Source organism: Salmo salar, chromosome ssa04, assembly GCF_905237065.1.
Source record: "Salmo salar chromosome ssa04, Ssal_v3.1, whole genome shotgun sequence".
In the NCBI taxonomy this organism is placed as follows: Eukaryota; Metazoa; Chordata; class Actinopteri; order Salmoniformes; family Salmonidae; genus Salmo; species Salmo salar.
The window spans coordinates 1,853,056-1,877,387 of NC_059445.1; the positions used below are offsets into that span (position 1 = coordinate 1,853,056).

General features: G+C 47.7%; 1 protein-coding gene across 1 annotated transcript in view; it reads left to right on the forward strand.

The window, feature by feature from the left end:
• Positions 1 to 24,332, forward strand: part of LOC106593272 (N-alpha-acetyltransferase 15, NatA auxiliary subunit-like) — a 36,623-nt gene continuing 12,291 nt past the window's right edge. The window contains exons 1-2 of the mRNA XM_045717599.1: positions 1 to 19; positions 493 to 517. Coding sequence (XP_045573555.1) covers positions 1 to 19; positions 493 to 517 — 44 coding nt within the window. The remainder of the gene's footprint in view (positions 20 to 492; positions 518 to 24,332) is intronic.

The window sequence follows — 24,332 nt, forward strand, 5'->3', positions numbered from 1 at the left end:
ATGTTGGATGGAGAAAGAGGTAGGTTTGTCCCCAGGCTTCTCTAAACGTCAGTGTAATGAGAACATGAGGATTCTGTCATGTCAACAAACCAGCCAAAAAGCCTTCTACTAGTCTTAACTAACCCCGTGTTTAGTTCACTTCCTCGCCATAGCAACCACACAAATGTTGTTGATTATATTCTGTCAAATATACACATTGTTTTTGTGTATCTAAGTGAGTTGAAAGACCTCTCTCCAAAGCACAGCTACGGTTGGTAAAATGCCCATGAAATTGTTTTGATAAATGTTTTTATTTGATATTTTGAGAATGTAGGCTGTCCTCTGTGGTTCTGTAGTGTTGTGAGAAAGACCGGCTCCAGGTCAGAGTATCCCTTAAAGGGAGATCTAGGGTCAGTTTCCCATCCTTAAACCCGAACCTTCACTGTTGGGAGAGGACAAACACAAAACTGATCTTAGATCAGTGTCTAAGGGGCGTAACTTCGTCCTACTCAGAGGGGGCTGCCGTCGAGTGTGAAGGGTGAGAATTAAACACTTCCTGGTCAGTGTTATGGATCCTAAAGGTCACGTAAGGTCGCGACCCTTGACTTTTGGTCCTCTTTGTCAAAGTGAAGGATTTCCCTTCCAACAAAAAAAAAGAAGCTTCCTCCAAATATCATTGTCTGTATCCCCAATGGCACCTTATTCCCTATGGGCCCTGGTTGAAAGTAGTGCACTAGATAGGGAATAGGGTGGTATTTGTGGAGCAGACATTATTTCCGGGACCAAGTCAAACGTGAGACGTAATTTTTCGATATCATTTATTGTCGTTAACTGTTGTCCTTTCTCTTTTGTCTTTTTACTTTCACTTTGAGTTTTTCACTGGTGCTGATGTACATGTGATGACGATGAGGAAAAATATATCGAATAAATAATGGCTATTTGTAAATATGTTTTTACATCAGATAATACTGTCTCTACTCTGTAAAGAAATGACCGTTTGTTTGTTTTTATTAAAAATAGAGGAGTATTTTTATTTCCGTAATTTTTTCCACTCTTAACCCATCAGAGCTATGCCATTGCACTTCTGACGATGTCTTACTACTAATTTCTATTGTAAACTTCTTCTAATGTTGATTTTGAAGTTATTTTTTTCTAGTTTGAGATTTTGACTCTGTACCTAAAGCAGTGATGATTTCTTTTTATCCTGTACAGAATTCTGAAAATGTTAACACAAGACAATTACAAAAAATAAAACAAAACACTTGTTTTTCTAAAAAGATACAAATAAAGAGAGAATGTTCTCGCTGATCATATTAAATATGTCTTCAGTCTGGTGGTTTATGTGTGAGAGTACAACATTTACATGTGAGTCATTTAGCAGACGTTAACCAGAGAGACTTACAGTAGTGAGTGGATACATTGTTGTACTTTTTCCCATACTGGTCCCCCGTGGGAATGGAACCCACAACCCTGGTGTTGCAGGTGCCGCGCTCTACCAACTGAGCCACACGGGACCCCTGTCCTCTGTGGTTCTGTAGTGTTGTGTGAGTGTTTGTCTTGTAGGAATCCTTTGTTCATTGCTCGCACGCATAACACAAACACTATCTGTTACGACCAACTGAACTACCAGAGATTCAATGCAAACTTTCATTTTGTTCCATATTCACCTACTCTAAAATGAATGAATGTGTTTGAGGTTGATGATGTACACATACAAATGCTTAGTCATGCTTTTCCCCGGAAGTCATTTACATCATTTAAATGACATCTGCTAAAGAGCAGCGCTGCCTTAATTCAGTCTGAAGATTATAATAATCATGACTCATACTCGCTGTCCTCCTGGAGGGATAGAGAGAAACCATACTGATGCGCCTTCTCTACCAATCATTCTCTTTCTCGCTCCCTTTTTTTTCCATCTGTATAGCCCCTCTCTTTACGGTATACCCCCTCTCTCTCTCTCTTACTCTCTCTCTTTACGGTATACCCCCTCTCTCTCTCTTTCTCTCTCTTTACAGTATAGCCCCTCTCTCTCTTTCTCTGTCTTGACGTTGATGAATAGAAAATCATGGAGATGACAACATCATTACTCATCCTCAGGACAGACGGACACACCACCTAGAATAGAGGAGAGGAAGATAAGGGGGAGGAGAGGGGTGTAGTCACATATAGGGGGAGGGACAGAGGAGACTGCTTTGACTGCATGTGGTACAAGAACGTAAGATGAGAGGGGGAGAAAATATATGGAATTGATATATTATATATTACTATATATTATATTATGATATGTTATTACTATATTACTATATATTGTATATCATTATATATTAAGAGAGGGGGAGGAGAAAATAATAGTTGGAGGGAAGAAAGAGAGAAAAAAGAGGAAGAGCTCTTCGGGAGAGGGAAAAGAGGGAGTGTGAGAGAAGAGGGACAGTAGAGGAAGAGAGAGCGTGTGTGTGTGTGTGTAGAGTCCTGTCTGTAGTCTGTATAAGTAGCAGTGTGATTAATGCAGAAGCCTCAGTGTGAGCTGTAGAGGAGGATGAGGCCACCAGATAACACTACGGAACACGGGAGATGTGACTAGCCCTCTGCACAGCACAATAAATAACACACAAACACACAGTATCGCTTTCAGTTTTTTCAAGCACACACACATAGGCTACTCAATCAGCTGCGCATACACACATTTCTTCTCTCGCTCTTTGTTTTTTTTTGTCAGTCTTTCTCTCTTTTCCACTCAAACAAACTCTCCTCGTTAAGTAGCTTGCTTTGTGTTCACGCACTTAGTACAGTCTGGTAGTTTCTCCCGTCAGTTCACGGGTGCAGGGGTAAGGTTTTTCTGGTTTTGTATTGCTATGGCGCCCTCTTGTGTGTAGTTATTGAAAATGTCAGGTAGGCAAACCGTTTTGTCTGTCTGAACCGGTCGGCATATTGATATACAGACTATTTAACAAATATCAAATGTGTTGATTGTTTGCTACATTTTTTGGGACGGTGAATTATTATTAAAAAAAATTTTTTACATCCTACATCAAAATAGACCTACTTGATAATGGTTTGTTGAGCATGTTTGAATGGTTAGTATTAGGAAAGTAGGCCGATTTAGGATGGAATAACAGCTTGTGTTGTGTTGCACTGAGTGCGGGTACATTAGTCTACTTGCCCGGGACCCTACCCATTTAAACATGCACAACAAATCCTCACCAGCTACTAGAGCTATATGGCTGCTGCACATAATCAGACAACAACCCAAACATTTACAGTTGCATTGTTGACATGACCAATATTAGTGTGTATTTAGCTCTCTGAAATGCACGCTCGAAAGCGTCCTCGTACGAACACGCACCGGCCTCGTTCGACCCTGAGGAGAAGCTAGTCTGTCATTTTGGGTTGTGACCCCCTCAACCCCCTGGGTTGTCTCCCCTTCCCTTTCTGTCTGCCACCACGTGAGAGAGGAGAGTGACTCGGAGAGAACAAGGCGGAGAGAGAGAATCATTTAGCTAAACCACTCTCTGTTTACATGTGCTGAATACGAGGCAACATGCCGACAATAACCCTACCGCAGAAAGAGAACACACTCTTCAAAAGAATTGTGGTGACTTGATTGTTGTTGTATTTTGTTGTTGCAACTGTAGCTATCAGTTTTTATAAAGTGCCACCGGTACCGTCATAGTCCTTGCCCGGTGCTTGGTTCCTCCATCCGCACGAATACAAACTGCAGTCGTCCCGCCTGTTTAGTAAACCGGCCGGCTGCAATCTCAGACTGAATAAAGACAGTTCGTGGATGGTGGTGTTCAGTCTGTTATCAGCGCTCTCCATGGAGACTAGCTAGCTACACTAGTTAGTTATACAGTAGTTAGTTATACAGTAGTTAGTTATACAGTAGCTAGTTATACACTAGTTAGTTATACAGTAGTTAGTTATACAGTAGTTAGTTAAACAGTAGTTAGTTATACAGTAGCTAGCTACAGTAGTTAGTTATACACTAGTTCATTATACAGTAGTTAGTTATACAGTAGTTATACAGTAGCTAGTTATACAGTAGCTAGTTATACAGTAGTTAGGCATACAGTAGTTAGTTATACAGTAGCTAGTTATACAGTAGTTAGGCATACAGTAGTTAGTTATACAGTAGTTAGTTATACAGTAGCTAGTTATACAGTAGCTAGTTATACAGTAGCTAGTTATACAGTAGTTAGTTATACAGTAGTTAGGCATACAGTAGTTAGGCATACAGTAGCTAGTTATACAGTAGCTAGTTATACAGTAGTTAGTTATACAGTAGTTAGGCATACAGTAGCTAGTTATACAGTAATTAGTTATACAGTAGTTAGGCAAGGCAGTTTAAACAATTGCTATCTAGCAGCCCTAACGCGTTAGTTAACTAACTACCAGGAAGCCAAGGTCTAGTAAACAGCTTGTCGTTAGAGTCATGAAATGTTCCCCAAGACCCGTTTCTTCATTCAACAACTGTTTGGTAACGTTTGTATTGGTTTGATTTGTTCTATTACTTTTGGATGACAAGTGGAATCAGTAGTGTCCCGGTAAAACGTCACATTTTACGACACCTATCCGGTGTATGTGACAATAAAACATATAACGTTAAATGAACTAATATCAGGGGTACATTAGTTTACTAGCTAGTTAGCTACAGTTACTTAGGACCATAACTGTCAACTTCAAATGGGCTATAGTTAGTTAGCTAGTAGCAAGTTGTCTTAGCTACTGTAACTACGTTAGCTAGTTAGTTAACTGTAGATATCTAGCTAACCAAGTAAAACTAAATCTGAGCTGTTTTATCTAGATGACTAGTTATATTTCTCTAAATAGTCACATAGGCTTTCCATACAAACAATAAAGCATTGTCCTGTGTCAGCAAGTCTAGCTAGTCAGCTACTTGTGCTAGCATAGCTGGATAGACTGATAGACTGTTTGGTGGTTGCTAGCTAACCTAGCTGTGTTTGTAAAGTTGTACCAACTAGTGTTGTTACTAGTTAGAGAATCTATCTATCTTGCAGAATGACAGCTGAGAGTTAGCTGTTCATCTAGCTAGCCTGGCCTGTCCTGAACTCAACTCTAACTGGGAAAACTTTCAAAGCAGAAATTAGCTTATGTTTTTTGACACACCAGTCTTCGTTGTGATGCATATGATCTGTTTTATGGGACACATGTAATCCCTGTCACTAACTGATGTAGGGTACTACATATTGATCAGCCCTTGCCAATAGCATGCTATAGCATGTATGTATGGTGTGGTCAGTTTGGCTTCCTCACTCTTGATCCTGGAAGAGGGGTTACGTTTGCTTTTCAGCTGCTTACCTTCTAGCAACTGCTTTTGTTTTTAGGGAACTCAGTCAGGGCCTCAATTTACTGTTGCCAGGTAGAATAGTAGAAAACACAAGGTGACGTTTCAAAACGTCGTTGTGCATCAGCAGTTTCTCTTGTAATGTCAGTCACTGGTAGTCAGTCAATTAGCCCTTGTAAGCAAAACAAATGTAGGTTGCTAAATGTGTTTAGTGGCCAGCTAGCTGAACTTGTTATCATGGTTGAATTACCGGCCAGGGGGGTCCCCATTGATTTTATTAGTCAGTCTCACTATGATATCATATTTAAAACCACAAACATTTCTCTTCACCCTGTGGCAAAATGTGTAATACTGTGTGAAATTAGTAAAAGATTGCAAAATCTTCTCTCTGCCCCATGGCAAAATGTGTAGGATCGCAGCAAACTTGCTTTAAAACAGCAACATTTTCTCTCATGGCAAAATGTGTAGATTTGTGCCAAATTAACTTTAAAACATAAATAATTTCTCTCCACTTCAAGAGGCTGGGGGTTGGATGTGGGTACTAGTACCAATGAACAACTACCTTCATGATGGGTTAAGGTTTTTTGTGCCCCACATCAAGTTGCCCCCCCTGCACTACTGTGAAACACACAGAAGTCAAAGAAGTACTTCCTGGTCTGAGCCTGGTGGCTTCCTGCTGTGCGTAACACCTGTCTGGTGTCACCAGGGGATTCAACTCATCACCATGTGCTAGAGATGTCTGGCTAACCCACCGTACATAGCGTGGGTTCTGATTCTATTTCTTTGGCCAAACCCTCCCGGAGAGCTACTGGGTCGGCACAGTGCAGGTCTTTGTTACAGCCCAGCACTGTACTAAAACACACCTGATGCATCTAGGCCTATTCATGGTGCTGATCAGCAGCTGATTAGCTGAATTAGGTGTGTGTATTATAATAGGGCTGGAGAAAAATCCTCAAGACTTAGAGAGAGAGAGAGAACTGTATGGAGGGAGAACACTAGGACTGTATGGAGGGAGAACACTAGGACTGTATGGAGGGAGAACACTAGGACTGTATGGAGGGAGAACACTAGGACTGTATGGAGGGTGAAGACTAGGACTGTATGGAGGGAGAACACTAGAACTGTATGGAGGGTGAAGACTAGGACTGTATGGAGGGTGAACACTAGGACTGTATGGAGGGAGAACACTAGGACTGTATGGAGGGTGAAGACAAGGACTGTATGGAGGGAGAACACTAGAACTGTATGGAGGGTGAAGACTAGGACTGTATGGAGGGAGAACACTAGGACTGTATGGAGGGAGAACACTAGGACTGTATGGAGGGAGAACACTAGGACTGTATGGAGGGAGAACACTAGGACTGTATGGAGGGAGAACACTAGGACTGTATGGAGGGTGAAGACTAGGACTGTATGGAGGGAGAACACTAGAACTGTATGGAGGGTGAAGACTAGGACTGTATGGAGGGTGAACACTAGGACTGTATGGAGGGAGAACACTAGGACTGTATGGAGGGTGAAGACAAGGACTGTATGGAGGGAGAACACTAGAACTGTATGGAGGGTGAAGACTAGGACTGTATGGAGGGAGAACACTAGGACTGTATGGAGGGAGAACACTAGGACTGTATGGAGGGAGAACACTAGGACTGTATGGAGGGAGAACACTAGGACTGTATGGAGGGAGAACACTAGGACTGTATGGAGGGAGAACACTAGGACTGTATGGAGGGTGAAGACTAGGACTGTATGGAGGGAGAACACTAGAACTGTATGGAGGGTGAAGACTAGGACTGTATGGAGGGTGAACACTAGGACTGTATGGAGGGAGAACACTAGGACTGTATGGAGGGTGAAGACAAGGACTGTATGGAGGGAGAACACTAGAACTGTATGGAGGGTGAAGACTAGGACTGTATGGAGGGAGAACACTAGGACTGTATGGAGGGAGAACACTAGGACTGTATGGAGGGAGAACACTAGGACTGTATGGAGGGAGAACACTAGGACTGTATGGAGGGTGAAGACTAGGACTGTATGGAGGGAGAACACTAGAACTGTATGGAGGGTGAAGACTAGGACTGTATGGAGGGTGAACACTAGGACTGTATGGAGGGAGAACACAAGGACTGTATGGAGGGTGAAGACTAGGACTGTATGGAGGGAGAACACTAGAACTGTATGGAGGGTGAAGACTAGGACTGTATGGAGGGAGAAAACTAGGACTGTATGGAGGGTGAAGACTAGGACTGTATGGAGGGAGAACACTAGAACTGTATGGAGGGTGAAGACTAGGACTGTATGGAGGGAGAAGACTAGGACTGTATGGAGGGAGAAGACTAGGACTGTATGGAGGGAGAACACTAGGACTGTATGGAGGGTGAAGACTAGGACTGTATGGAGGGAGAACACTAGAACTGTATGGAGGGTGAAGACTAGGACTGTATGGAGGGAGAACACTAGGACTGTATGGAGGGTGAAGACTAGGACTGTATGGAGGGAGAACACTAGGACTGTATGGAGGGAGAACACTAGGACTGTATGGAGGGAGAACACTAGGACTGTATGGAGGGTGAAGACTAGGACTGTATGGAGGGTGAAGACTAGGACTGTATGGAGGGTGAAGACTAGGACTGTATGGAGGGAGAACACTAGGACTGTATGGAGGGAGAACACTAGGACTGTATGGAGGGAGAACACTAGGACTGTATGGAGGGTGAAGACTAGGACTGTATGGAGGGTGAGAGGAGGACTGTATGGAGGGTGAAGACTAGGACTGTGTGGAGGGTGAAGACTAGGACTGTATGGAGGGTGAGAGGAGGACTGTATGGAGGGAGAACACTAGGACTGTATGGAGGGTGAACACTAGGACTGTATGGAGGTAGAAGACTAGGACTGTATGGAGGGAGAAGACTAGGACTGTATGGAGGGAGAACACTAGGACTGTATGGAGGGTGAAGACTAGGACTGTATGGAGGGTGAAGACTAGGACTGTATGGAGGGTGAGAGGAGGACTGTATGGAGGGTGAAGACTAGGACTGTGTGGAGGGTGAAGACTAGGACTGTATGGAGGGAGAACACTAGGACTGTATAGAGGGTGAAGACTAGGACTGTATGGAGGGTGAAGACTATGACTGTATGGAGGGAGAACACTAGGACTGTATGGAGGGAGAACACTAGGACTGTATGGAGGGAGAACACTAGGACTGTATGGAGGGAGAACACTAGGACTGTATGGAGGGTGAAGACTAGGACTGTATGGAGGGAGAACACTAGAACTGTATGGAGGGTGAAGACTAGGACTGTATGGAGGGTGAACACTAGGACTGTATGGAGGGAGAACACTAGGACTGTATGGAGGGTGAAGACTAGGACTGTATGGAGGGAGAACACTAGAACTGTATGGAGGGTGAAGACTAGGACTGTATGGAGGGAGAACACTAGGACTGTATGGAGGGAGAACACTAGGACTGTATGGAGGGAGAACACTAGGACTGTATGGAGGGAGAACACTAGGACTGTATGGAGGGTGAAGACTAGGACTGTATGGAGGGAGAACACTAGAACTGTATGGAGGGTGAAGACTAGGACTGTATGGAGGGTGAACACTAGGACTGTATGGAGGGAGAACACTAGGACTGTATGGAGGGTGAGGACTAGGACTGTATGGAGGGAGAACACTAGAACTGTATGGAGGGTGAAGACTAGGACTGTATGGAGGGAGAACACTAGGACTGTATGGAGGGTGAAGACTAGGACTGTATGGAGGGAGAACACTAGAACTGTATGGAGGGTGAAGACTAGGACTGTATGGAGGGAGAAGACTAGGACTGTATGGAGGGAGAAGACTAGGACTGTATGGAGGGAGAACACTAGGACTGTATGGAGGGTGAAGACTAGGACTGTATGGAGGGAGAACACTATAACTGTATGGAGGGTGAAGACTAGGACTGTATGGAGGGAGAACACTAGGACTGTATGGAGGGTGAAGACTAGGACTGTATGGAGGGAGAACACTAGGACTGTATGGAGGGAGAACACTAGGACTGTATGGAGGGAGAACACTAGGACTGTATGGAGGGTGAAGACTAGGACTGTATGGAGGGTGAAGACTAGGACTGTATGGAGGGTGAAGACTAGGACTGTATGGAGGGAGAACACTAGGACTGTATGGAGGGAGAACACTAGGACTGTATGGAGGGAGAACACTAGGACTGTATGGAGGGTGAAGACTAGGACTGTATGGAGGGTGAGAGGAGGACTGTATGGAGGGTGAAGACTAGGACTGTGTGGAGGGTGAAGACTAGGACTGTATGGAGGGTGAGAGGAGGACTGTATGGAGGGAGAACACTAGGACTGTATGGAGGGTGAACACTAGGACTGTATGGAGGTAGAAGACTAGGACTGTATGGAGGGAGAAGACTAGGACTGTATGGAGGGAGAACACTAGGACTGTATGGAGGGTGAAGACTAGGACTGTGTGGAGGGTGAAGACTAGGACTGTATGGAGGGAGAACACTAGGACTGTATGGAGGGTGAAGACTAGGACTGTATGGAGGGTGAAGACTATGACTGTATGGAGGGAGAACACTAGGACTGTATGGAGGGAGAACACTAGGACTGTATGGAGGGAGAACACTAGAACTGTATGGAGGGTGAAGACTAGGACTGTATGGAGGGAGAAGACTAGGACTGTATGGAGGGAGAAGACTAGGACTGTATGGAGGGAGAACACTAGGACTGTATGGAGGGTGAAGACTAGGACTGTATGGAGGGAGAACACTAGAACTGTATGGAGGGTGAAGACTAGGACTGTATGGAGGGAGAACACTAGGACTGTATGGAGGGTGAAGACTAGGACTGTATGGAGGGTGAAGACTAGGACTGTATGGAGGGAGAAGACTAGGACTGTATGGAGGGAGAACACTAGGACTGTATGGAGGGTGAAGACTAGGACTGTATGGAGGGAGAACACTAGAACTGTATGGAGGGTGAAGACTAGGACTGTATGGAGGGAGAACACTAGGACTGTATGGAGGGTGAAGACTAGGACTGTATGGAGGGTGAAGACTAGGACTGTATGGAGGGTGAGAGGAGGACTGTATGGAGGGTGAAGACTAGGACAGTGTGGAGGGTGAAGACTAGGACTGTATGGAGGGTGAAGACTAGGACTGTATGGAGGGTGAAGACTAGGACTGTATGGAGGGTGAAGACTAGGACTGTATGGAGGGTGAAGACTAGGACTGTATGGAGGGTGAAGACTAGGACTGTATGGAGGGAGAACACTAGGACTGTATGGAGGGAGAACACTAGGACTGTATGGAGGGAGAACACTAGGACTGTATGGAGGGAGAACACTAGGACTGTATGGAGGGTGAAGACTAGGACTGTATGGAGGGTGAAGACTAGGACTGTATGGAGGGTGAAGACTAGGACTGTATGGAGGGAGAACACTAGGACTGTATGGAGGGAGAACACTAGGACTGTATGGAGGGAGAACACTAGGACTGTATGGAGGGTGAGAGGAGGACTGTATGGAGGGTGAGAGGAGGACTGTATGGAGGGAGAACACTAGGACTGTATGGAGGGTGAACACTAGGACTGTATGGAGGTAGAAGACTAGGACTGTATGGAGGGAGAAGACTAGGACTGTATGGAGGGAGAACACTAGGACTGTATGGAGGGTGAAGACTAGGACTGTATGGAGGGTGAAGACTAGGACTGTATGGAGGGTGAGAGGAGGACTGTATGGAGGGTGAAGACTAGGACTGTGTGGAGGGTGAAGACTAGGACTGTATGGAGGGAGAAGACTAGGACTGTATGGAGGGTGAAGACTAGGACTGTATGGAGGGAGAAGACTAGGACTGTATGGAGGGAGAACACTAGGACTGTATGGAGGGTGAAGACTAGGACTGTATGGAGGGTGAGAGGAGGACTGTATGGAGGGTGAAGACTAGGACTGTGTGGAGGGTGAACACTAGGACTGTATGGAGGGTGAAGACTAGGACTGTATGGAGGGTGAAGACTAGGACTGTATGGAGGGAGAAGACTAGGACTGTATGGAGGGAGAACACTAGGACTGTATGGAGGGTGAAGACTAGGACTGTATGGAGGGAGAACACTAGAACTGTATGGAGGGTGAAGACTAGGACTGTATGGAGGGAGAACACTAGGACTGTATGGAGGGTGAAGACTAGGACTGTATGGAGGGTGAAGACTAGGACTGTATGGAGGGTGAGAGGAGGACTGTATGGAGGGTGAAGACTAGGACAGTGTGGAGGGTGAAGACTAGGACTGTATGGAGGGTGAAGACTAGGACTGTATGGAGGGTGAAGACTAGGACTGTATGGAGGGTGAAGACTAGGACTGTATGGAGGGTGAAGACTAGGACTGTATGGAGGGTGAAGACTAGGACTGTATGGAGGGGAGAACACTAGGACTGTATGGAGGGAGAACACTAGGACTGTATGGAGGGAGAACACTAGGACTGTATGGAGGGAGAAACACTAGGACTGTATGGAGGGTGAAGACTAGGACTGTATGGAGGGTGAAGACTAGGACTGTATGGAGGGTGAAGACTAGGACTGTATGGAGGGAGAACACTAGGACTGTATGGAGGGAGAAACACTAGGACTGTATGGAGGGAGAACACTAGGACTGTATGGAGGGTGAGAGGAGGACTGTATGGAGGGTGAGAGGAGGACTGTATGGAGGGAGAACACTAGGACTGTATGGAGGGTGAACACTAGGACTGTATGGAGGTAGAAGACTAGGACTGTATGGAGGGAGAAGACTAGGACTGTATGGAGGGAGAACACTAGGACTGTATGGAGGGTGAAGACTAGGACTGTATGGAGGGTGAAGACTAGGACTGTATGGAGGGTGAGAGGAGGACTGTATGGAGGGTGAAGACTAGGACTGTGTGGAGGGTGAAGACTAGGACTGTATGGAGGGAGAACACTAGGGACTGTATGGAGGGTGAAGACTAGGACTGTATGGAGGGTGAAGACTATGACTGTATGGAGGGAGAACACTAGGACTGTATGGAGGGAGAACACTAGGACTGTATGGAGGGAGAACACTAGGACTGTATGGAGGGAGAACACTAGGACTGTATGGAGGGTGAAGACTAGGACTGTATGGAGGGAGAACACTAGAACTGTATGGAGGGTGAAGACTAGGACTGTATGGAGGGTGAACACTAGGACTGTATGGAGGGAGAACACTAGGACTGTATGGAGGGTGAAGACTAGGACTGTATGGAGGGAGAACACTAGAACTGTATGGAGGGTGAAGACTAGGGACTGTATGGAGGGAGAACACTAGGACTGTATGGAGGGAGAACACTAGGACTGTATGGAGGGAGAACACTAGGACTGTATGGAGGGAGAACACTAGGACTGTATGGAGGGTGAAGACTAGGACTGTATGGAGGGAGAACACAAGAACTTTATGGAGGGTGAAGGCTAGGACTGTATGGAGGGTGAACACTAGGACTGTATGGAGGGAGAACACTAGGACTGTATGGAGGGTGAAGACTAGGACTGTATGGAGGGAGAACACTAGAACTGTATGGAGGGTGAAGACTAGGACTGTATGGAGGGAGAAACACTAGGACTGTATGGAGGGTGAAGACTAGGACTGTATGGAGGGAGAACACTAGAACTGTATGGAGGGTGAAGACTAGGACTGTATGGAGGGGAGAAGACTAGGACTGTATGGAGGGAGAAGACTAGGACTGTATGGAGGGAGAACACTAGGACTGTATGGAGGGTGAAGACTAGGACTGTATGGAGGGAGAACACTAGAACTGTATGGAGGGTGAAGACTAGGACTGTATGGAGGGGAGAACACTAGGACTGTATGGAGGGTGAAGACTAGGGGACTGTATGGAGGGAGAACACTAGGACTGTATGGAGGGAGAACACTAGGACTGTATGGAGGGAGAACACTAGGACTGTATGGAGGGTGAAGACTAGGACTGTATGGAGGGTGAAGACTAGGACTGTATGGAGGGTGAAGACTAGGACTGTATGGAGGGAGAACACTAGGACTGTATGGAGGGGAGAACACTAGGACTGTATGGAGGGAGAACACTAGGACTGTATGGAGGGTGAAGACTAGGACTGTATGGAGGGTGAGAGGAGGACTGTATGGAGGGTGAAGACTAGGACTGTGTGGAGGGTGAAGACTAGGACTGTATGGAGGGTGAGAGGAGGACTGTATGGAGGGAGAACACTAGGACTGTATGGAGGGTGAACACTAGGACTGTATGGAGGTAGAAGACTAGGACTGTATGGAGGGAGAAGACTAGGACTGTATGGAGGGAGAACACTAGGACTGTATGGAGGGTGAAGACTAGGACTGTATGGAGGGTGAAGACTAGGACTGTATGGAGGGTGAGAGGAGGACTGTATGGAGGGTGAAGACTAGGACTGTGTGGAGGGTGAAGACTAGGACTGTATGGAGGGAGAACACTAGGACTGTATGGAGGGTGAAGACTAGGACTGTATGGAGGGTGAAGACTATGACTGTATGGAGGGAGAACACTAGGACTGTATGGAGGGAGAACACTAGGACTGTATGGAGGGAGAACACTAGAACTGTATGGAGGGTGAAGACTAGGACTGTATGGAGGGAGAAGACTAGGGACTGTATGGAGGGAGAAGACTAGGACTGTATGGAGGGAGAACACTAGGACTGTATGGAGGGTGAAGACTAGGACTGTATGGAGGGAGAACACTAGAACTGTATGGAGGGTGAAGACTAGGACTGTATGGAGGGAGAACACTAGGACTGTATGGAGGGTGAAGACTAGGACTGTATGGAGGGTGAAGACTAGGACTGTATGGAGGGAGAAGACTAGGACTGTATGGAGGGGAGAACACTAGGACTGTATGGAGGGTGAAGACTAGGACTGTATGGAGGGAGAACACTAGAACTGTATGGAGGGGTGAAGACTAGGACTGTATGGAGGGAGAACACTAGGACTGTATGGAGGGTGAAGACTAGGACTGTATGGAGGGTGAAGACTAGGACTGTATGGAGGGTGAAAACACTAGGACAGTGTGGAGGGTGAAGACTAGGACTGTATGGAGGGTGAAGACTAGGACTGTATGGAGGGTGAAGACTAGGACTGTATGGAGGGAGAAGACTAGGACTGTATGGAGGGAGAAGACTAGGACTGTATGGAGGGAGAACACTAGGACTGTATGGAGGGTGAAGACTAGGACTGTATGGAGGGAGAACACTAGAACTGTATGGAGTTTGAAGACTAGGACTGTATGGAGGGAGAACACTAGGACTGTATGGAGGGTGAAGACTAGGACTGTATGGAGGGTGAAGACTAGGACTGTATGGAGGGAGAAGACTAGGACTGTATGGAGGGAGAACACTAGGACTGTATGGAGGGTGAAGACTAGGACTGTATGGAGGGTGAAGACTAGGACTGTATGGAGGGAGAAGACTAGGACTGTATGGAGGGAGAACACTAGGACTGTATGGAGGGTGAAGACTAGGACTGTATGGAGGGAGAACACTAGAACTGTATGGAGGGTGAAGACTAGGACTGTATGGAGGGAGAACACTAGGACTGTATGGAGGGTGAAGACTAGGACTGTATGGAGGGTGAAGACTAGGACTGTATGGAGGGTGAGAGGAGGACTGTAAGGAGGGTGAAGACTAGGACAGTGTGGAGGGTGAAGACTAGGACTGTATGGAGGGTGAAGACTAGGACTGTATGGAGGGTGAAGACTAGGACTGTATGGAGGGTGAAGACTAGGACTGTATGGAGGGTGAAGACTAGGACTGTATGGAGGGTGAAGACTAGGACTGTATGGAGGGAGAACACTAGGACTGTATGGAGGGAGAACACTAGGACTGTATGGAGGGTGAAGACTAGGACTGTATGGAGGGTGAAGACTAGGACTGTATGGAGGGTGAAGACTAGGACTGTATGGAGGGTGAAGACTAGGACTGTATGGAGGCAGAACACTAGGACTGTATGGAGGGTGAAGACTAGGACTGTATGGAAGGAGAACACTAGGACTGTATGGAGGGTGAAGACTAGGACTGTATGGAGGGAGAACACTAGAACTGTATGTAGGGTGAAGACTAGGACTGTATGGAGGGAGAAGACTAGGACTGTATGGAGGGAGAAGACTAGGACTGTATGGAGGGAGAACACTAGGACTGTATGGAGGGTGAAGACTAGGACTGTATGGAGGGAGAACACTAGAACTGTATGGAGGGTGAAGACTAGGACTGTATGGAGGGGAGAACACTAGGACTGTATGGAGGGTGAAGACTAGGACTGTATGGAGGGTGAAGACTAGGACTGTATGGAGGGAGAAGACTAGGACTGTATGGAGGGAGAACACTAGGACTGTATGGAGGGTGAAGACTAGGACTGTATGGAGGGAGAACACTAGAAACTGTATGGAGGGTGAAGACTAGGACTGTATGGAGGGAGAACACTAGGACTGTATGGAGGGTGAAGACTAGGACTGTATGGAGGGTGAAGACTAGGACTGTATGGAGGGTGAGAGGAGGGACTGTATGGAGGGTGAAGACTAGGACAGTGTGGAGGGTGAAGACTAGGACTGTATGGAGGGTGAAGACTAGGACTGTATGGAGGGTGAAGACTAGGACTGTATGGAGGGTGAAGACTAGGACTGTATGGAGGGTGAAGACTAGGACTGTATGGAGGGAGAACACTAGGACTGTATGGAGGGGAGAACACTAGGACTGTATGGAGGGTGAAGACTAGGACTGTATGGAGGGTGAAGACTAGGACTGTATGGAGTGTGAAGACTAGGACTGTATGGAGGCAGAACACTAGGACTGTATGGAGGGTGAAGACTAGGACTGTATGGAAGGAGAACACTAGGACTGTATGGAGGGTGAAGACTAGGACTGTATGGAGGGAGAAGACTAGGACTGTATGGAGGGTGAAGACTAGGACTGTATGGAGGGGAGAACACTAGGACTGTATGGAGGGAGAACACTAGGACTGTATGGAGGGTGAAGACTAGGACTGTATGGAGGGTGAAGACTAGGACTGTATGGAGGGAGAACACTAGGACTGTATGGAGGGAGAACACTAGAACTGTATGGAGGGTGAAGACTAGGACTGTATGGAGGGAGAACACTAGGACTGTATGGAGGGGAGAACACTAGGACTGTATGGAGGGTGAAGACTAGGACTGTATGGAGGGTGAAGACTAGGACTGTATGGAGGGAGAACACTAGGACTGTATGGAGGGAGAACACTAGGACTGTATGGAGGGTGAAGACTAGGACTGTATGGAGGGTGAAGACTAGGACTGTATGGAGGGAGAACACTAGGACTGTATGGAGGGAGAACACTAGGACTGTATGGAGGGTGAAGACTAGGACTGTATGGAGGGAGAAACACTAGGACTGTATGGAGGGTGAAGACTAGGACTGTATGGAGGGTGAAGACTAGGACTGTATGGAGGGAGAACACTAGGACTGTATGGAGGGAGAACACTAGGACTGTATGGAGGGAGAACACTAGGACTGTATGGAGGGAGAACACTAGGACTGTATGGAGGGAGAACACTAGGACTGTATGGAGGGTGAAGACTAGGACTGTATGGATGGAGAACACTAGGACTGTATGGAGGGAGAACACTAGAACTGTATGGAGGGTGAAGACTAGGACTGTATGGAGGGAGAAGACTAGGACTGTATGGAGGGAGAAGACTAGGACTGTATGGAGGGAGAAACACTAGGACTGTATGGAGGGTGAAGACTAGGACTGTATGGAGGGAGAACACTAGAACTGTATGGAGGGTGAAGACTAGGACTGTATGGAGGGAGAACACTAGGACTGTATGGAGGGTGAAGACTAGGACTGTATGGAGGGTGAAGACTAGGACTGTATGGAGGGAGAAGACTAGGGACTGTATGGAGGGAGAACACTAGGACTGTATGGAGGGTGAAGACTAGGACTGTATGGAGGGAGAACACTAGAACTGTATGGAGGGTGAAGACTAGGACTGTATGGAGGGAGAACACTAGGACTGTATGGAGGGTGAAGACTAGGACTGTATGGAGGGTGAAGACTAGGACTGTATGGAGGGTGAGAGGAGGACTGTATGGAGGGTGAAGACTAGGACAGTGTGGAGGGTGAAGACTAGGACTGTATGGAGGGTGAAGACTAGGACTGTATGGAGGGTGAAGACTAGGACTGTATGGAGGGTGAAGACTAGGACTGTATGGAGGGTGAAGACTAGGACTGTATGGAGGGAGAACACTAGGACTGTATGGAGGGAGAACACTAGGACTGTATGGAGGGTGAAGACTAGGACTGTATGGAGGGTGAAGACTAGGACTGTATGGAGGGTGAAGACTAGGACTGTATGGAGGGTGAAGACTAGGACTGTATGGAGGCAGAACACTAGGACTGTATGGAGGGTGAAGACTAGGACTGTATGGAAGGAGAACACTAGGACTGTATGGAGGGTGAAGACTAGGACTGTATGGAGGGAGAACACTAGAACTGTATGGAGGGTGAAGACTAGGACTGTATGGAGGGAGAAGACTAGGACTGTATGGAGGGAGAAGACTAGGACTGTATGGAGGGAGAACACTAGGACTGTATGGAGGGTGAAGACTAGGACTGTATGGAGGGAGAACACTAGAACTGTATGGAGGGTGAAGACTAGGACTGTATGGAGGGAGAACACTAGGACTGTATGGAGGGTGAAGACTAGGACTGTATGGAGGGAGAAGACTAGGACTGTATGGAGGGAGAAGACTAGGACTGTATGGAGGGAGAACACTAGGACTGTATGGAGGGTGAAGACTAGGACTGTATGGAGGGTGAAGACTAGGACTGTATGGAGGGAGAAGACTAGGACTGTATGGAGGGAGAACACTAGGACTGTATGGAGGGTGAAGACTAGGACTGTATGGAGGGAGAACACTAGAACTGTATGGAGGGTGAAGACTAGGACTGTATGGAGGGGAGAACACTAGGACTGTATGGAGGGTGAAGACTAGGACTGTATGGAGGGTGAAGACTAGGGACTGTATGGAGGGTGAGAGGAGGACTGTATGGAGGGTGAAGACTAGGACAGTGTGGAGGGTGAAGACTAGGACTGTATGGAGGGTGAAGACTAGGACTGTATGGAGGGTGAAGACTAGGACTGTATGGAGGGTGAAGACTAGGACTGTATGGAGGGTGAAGACTAGGACTGTATGGAGGGTGAAGACTAGGACTGTATGGAGGGAGAACACTAGGACTGTATGGAGGGAGAACACTAGGACTGTATGGAGGGTGAAGACTAGGACTGTATGGAGGGTGAAGACTAGGACTGTATGGAGGGTGAAGACTAGGACTGTATGGAGGGTGAAGACTAGGACTGTATGGAGGCAGAACACTAGGACTGTATGGAGGGTGAAGACTAGGACTGTATGGAAGGAGAACACTAGGACTGTATGGAGGGTGAAGACTAGGACTGTATGGAGGGAGAACACTAGAACTGTATGGAGGGTGAAGACTAGGACTGTATGGAGGGGAGAAGACTAGGACTGTATGGAGGGAGAAGACTAGGACTGTATGGAGGGAGAACACTAGGACTGTATGGAGGGTGAAGACTAGGACTGTATGGAGGGAGAACACTAGAACTGTATGGAGGGTGAAGACTAGGACTGTATGGAGGGAGAACACTAGGACTGTATGGAGGGTGAAGACTAGGACTGTATGGAGGGTGAAGACTAGGACTGTATGGAGGGGAGAAGACTAGGACTGTATGGAGGGAGAACACTAGGACTGTATGGAGGGTGAAGACTAGGACTGTATGGAGGGAGAACACTAGAACTGTATGGAGGGTGAAGACTAGGACTGTATGGAGGGAGAACACTAGGACTGTATGGAGGGTGAAGACTAGGACTGTATGGAGGGTGAAGACTAGGACTGTATGGAGGGTGAGAGGAGGACTGTATGGAGGGTGAAGACTAGGACAGTGTGGAGGGTGAAGACTAGGACTGTATGGAGGGTGAAGACTAGGACTGTATGGAGGGTGAAGACTAGGACTGTATGGAGGGTGAAGACTAGGACTGTATGGAGGGAGAACACTAGGACTGTATGGAGGGTGAAGACTAGGACTGTATGGAGGGTGAAGACTAGGACTGTATGGAGCGTGAAGACTAGGACTGTGTGGAGGGTGAAGACTAGGACTGTGTGGAGGGTGAAGACTAGGACTGTGTGGAGGGTGAAGACTAGGACTGTATGGAGGGTGAAGACTAGGACTGTATGGAGGGTGAAGACTAGGACTGTGTGGAGGTAGAAGACTAGAACTGTATGGAGGGAGAACACTAGAACTGTATGGAGGGTGAAGACTAGGACTGTATGGAGGGAGAACACTAGGACTGTATGGAGGGTGAAGACTAGGACTGTATGGAGGGTGAAGACTAGGACTGTATGGAGGGTGAAGACTAGGACTGTATGGAGGGTGAAGACTAGGACTGTATGGAGGGAGAACACTAGGACTGTATGGAGGGTGAACATTAAAACTGTATGGAGGGTGAAGACTAGGACTGTATGGAGGGAGAACACTAGGACTGTATGGAGGGTGAAGACTAGCACTGTATGGACGGAGAACACTAGAACTGTATGGAGGGTGAAGACTAGGACTGTATGGAGGGTGAAGACTAGGACTGTATGGAGGGAGAACACTAGGACTGTATGGAGGGTGAAGACTAGGACTGTATGGAGGGTGAAGACTAGGACTGTATGGAGGGTGAAGACTAGGACTGTGTGGAGGTAGAAGACTAGAACTGTATGGAGGGAGAACACTAGGACTGTATGGAGGGTGAAGACTAGGACTGTATGGAGGGTGAAGACTAGGACTGTATGGAGGGTGAAGACTAGGACTGTGTGGAGGTAGAAGACTAGAACTGTATGGAGGGGAGAACACTAGGACTGTATGGAGGGTGAAGACTAGGACTGTATGGAGGGTGAAGACTAGGACTGTATGGAGGGTGAAGACTAGGACTGTATGGAGGGAGAAGACTAGGACTGTATGGAGGGTGAAGACTAGGACTGTATGGAGGGTGAAGACTAGGACTGTATGGAGGGAGAACACTAGGACTGTATGGAGGGTGAAGACTAGGACTGTGTGGAGGGAAAAGACTAGGACTGTGTGGAGGTAGAAGACTAGAACTGTATGGAGGGAGAACACTAGGACTGTATGGAGGGTGAAGACTAGGACTGTATGGAGGGTGAAGACTAGGACTGTATGGAGCGTGAAGACTAGGACTGTGTGGAGGGTGAAGACTAGGACTGTGTGGAGGGTGAAGACTAGGACTGTGTGGAGGGTGAAGACTAGGACTGTATGGAGGGTGAAGACTAGGACTGTGTGGAGGGTGAAGACTAGGACTGTATGGAGGGTGAAGACTAGGACAGTGTGGAGGGAGAAGACTAGGACTGTATGGAGGGTGAAGACTAGGACTGTATGGAGGGTGAAGACTAGGACTGTATGGAGGGAGAAGACTAGGACTGTATGGAGGGTGAAGACTAGGACAGTGTGGAGGGAGAAGACTAGGACTGTATGGAGGGTGAAGACTAGGACTGTATGGAGGGTGAAGACTAGGACTGTATGGAGGGTGAAGACTAGGACAGTGTGGAGGGAGAAGACTAGGACTGTATGGAGGGTGAAGACTAGGACTGTATGGAGGGTGAAGACTAGGACAGTGTGGAGGGTGAAGACTAGGACTGTATGGAGGGTGAAGACTAGGACTGTATGGAGGGTGAAGACTAGTGCTGTTTGAAGGGAGAAGACTAGGACTATATGGAGGGTGAGAGGAGGACTGAATGGAGGGTGAGCGGAGGACTGTATGGAGGGTGAAGACTAGGACAGTGTGGAGGGTGAAGACTAGGACTGTATGGAGGGTGAAGACTAGGACTGTATGGAGGGTGAAGACTAGGACTGTATGGAGGGTGAAGACTAGGACTGTATGGAGGGAGAACACTAGGACTGTATGGAGGGTGAAGACTAGGACTGTATGGAGGGTGAAGACTAGGACTGTATGGAGGGTGAAGACTAGGACTGTGTGGAGGTAGAAGACTAGAACAGTATGGAGGGTGAAGACTAGGACTGTGTGGAGGGTGAAGACTAGGACTGTGTGGAGGGTGAAGACTAGGACTGTATGGAGGGTGAAGACTAGGACTGTATGGAGGGTGAAGACTAGGACTGTATGGAGGGAGAAGACTAGGACTGTATGGAGGGTGAAGACTAGGACTGTATGGAGGGTGAAGACTAGGACTGTATGGAGGGAGAACACTAGGACTGTATGGAGGGTGAAGACTAGGACTGTATGGAGGGTGAAGACTAGGACTGTATGGAGGGTGAATACTAGGACTGTGTGGAGGTAGAAGACTAGAACAGTATGGAGGGTGAAGACTAGGACTGTGTGGAGGGTGAAGACTAGGACTGTGTGGAGGGTGAAGACTAGGACTGTATGGAGGGTGAAGACTAGGACTGTATGGAGGGAGAAGACTAGGACTGTATGGAGGGTGAAGACTAGGACAGTGTGGAGGGAGAAGACTAGGACTGTATGGAGGGTGAAGACTAGGACTGTGTGGAGGGAGAAGACTAGGACTGTGTGGAGGTAGAAGACTAGAACTGTATGGAGGGAGAACACTAGGACTGTATGGAGGGTGAAGACTAGGACTGTATGGAGGGTGAAGACTAGGACTGTATGGAGGGTGAAGACTAGGACTGTGTGGAGGGTGAAGACTAGGACTGTGTGGAGGGTGAAGACTAGGACTGTGTGGAGGGTGAAGACTAGGACTGTATGGAGGGTGAAGACTAGGACTGTGTGGAGGGTGAAGACTAGGACTGTATGGAGGGTGAAGACTAGGACAGTGTGGAGGGAGAAGACTAGGACTGTATGGAGGGTGAAGACTAGGACTGTATGGAGGGTGAAGACTAGGACTGTATGGAGGGAGAAGACTAGGACTGTATGGAGGGTGAAGACTAGGACAGTGTGGAGGGAGAAGACTAGGACTGTATGGAGGGTGAAGACTAGGACTGTATGGAGGGTGAAGACTAGGACTGTATGGAGGGTGAAGACTAGGACAGTGTGGAGGGAGAAGACTAGGACTGTATGGAGGGTGAAGACTAGGACTGTATGGAGGGTGAAGACTAGGACAGTGTGGAGGGTGAAGACTAGGACTGTATGGAGGGTGAAGACTAGGACTGTATGGAGGGTGAAGACTAGGACTGTTTCAAGGGAGAAGACTAGGACTATATGGAGGGTGAGCGGAGGACTGTATGGAGGGTGAAGACTAGGACAGTGTGGAGGGTGAAGACTAGGACTGTATGGAGGGTGAAGACTAGGACTGTATGGAGGGTGAAGACTAGGACTGTATGGAGGGTGAAGACTAGGACTGTATGGAGGGAGAACACTAGGACTGTATGGAGGGTGAAGACTAGAACTGTATGGAGGGTGAAGACTAGGACTGTATGGAGGGTGAAGACTAGGACTGTGTGGACGTAGAAGACTAGAACAGTATGGAGGGTGAAGACTAGGACTGTGTGGAGGGTGAAGACTAGGACTGTGTGGAGGGTGAAGACTAGGACTGTATGGAGGGTGAAGACTAGGACTGTATGGAGGGTGAAGACTAGGACTGTATGGAGGGTGAAGACTAGGACTGTATGGAGGGTGAAGACTAGGACTGTATGGAGGGAGAACACTAGGACTGTATGGAGGGTGAAGACTAGGACTGTATGGAGGGTGAAGACTAGGACTGTACGGAGGGTGAAGACTAGGACTGTGTGGAGGTAGAAGACTAGAACTGTATGGAGGGAGAACACTAGGACTGTATGGAGGGTGAAGACTAGGACTGTATGGAGGGTGAAGACTAGGACTGTATGGAGGGTGAAGACTAGGACTGTATGGAGGGAGAAGACTAGGACTGTATGGAGGGTGAAGACTAGGACTGTATGGAGGGTGAAGACTAGGACTGTATGGAGGGGAGAACACTAGGACTGTATGGAGGGTGAAGACTAGGACTGTATGGAGGGTGAAGACTAGGACTGTATGGAGGGTGAAGACTAGGACTGTGTGGAGGGTGAAGACTAGGACTGTATGGAGGGTGAAGACTAGGACAGTGTGGAGGGAGAAGACTAGGACTGTATGGAGGGTGAAGACTAGGACTGTATGGAGGGTGAAGACTAGGACTGTATGGAGGGAGAAGACTAGGACTGTATGGAGGGTGAAGACTAGGACAGTGTGGAGGGTGAAGACTAGGACTGTATGGAGGGTGAAGACTAGGACTGTATGGAGGGTGAAGACTAGGACTGTATGGAGGGTGAAGACTAGGACAGTGTGGAGGGAGAAGACTAGGACTGTATGGAGGGTGAAGACTAGGACTGTATAGAGGGTGAAGACTAGGACAGTGTGGAGGGTGAAGACTAGGACTGCATGGAGGGTGAAGACTAGGACTGTATGGAGGGTGAAGACTAGGACTGTATGGAGGGTGAAGACTAGGACTGTATGGAGGGTGAGAAGAGGACTGAATGGAGGGTGAGCGGAGGACTGTATGGAGGGTGAAGACTAGGACAGTGTGGAGGGTGAAGACTAGGACTGTATGGAGGGTGAAGACTAGGACTGTATGGAGGGTGAAGACTAGGACTGTATGGAGGGTGAAGACTAGGACTGTATGGAGGGTGAAGACTAGGACTGTATGGAGGGGAGAAGACTAGGACTGTATGGAGGGTGAAGACTAGGACTGTATGGAGGGTGAAGACTAGGACTGTATGGAGGGTGAAGACTAGGACTGTATGGAGGGTGAAGACTAGGACTGTGTGAAGGGAGAAGACTAGGACTGTATGGAGGGTGAGAGGAGGACTGTATGGAGGGAGAGAGGAGGACTGTATGGAGGGAGAGAGGAGGACTGTATGGAGGGAGAGAGGAGGACTGTATGGAGGGTGAGAGGAGGACTGTATGGAGGGAGAGAGGAGGACTGTATGGAGGGTGAGAGGAGGACTGTATGGAGGGAGAGAGGAGGGTTCTG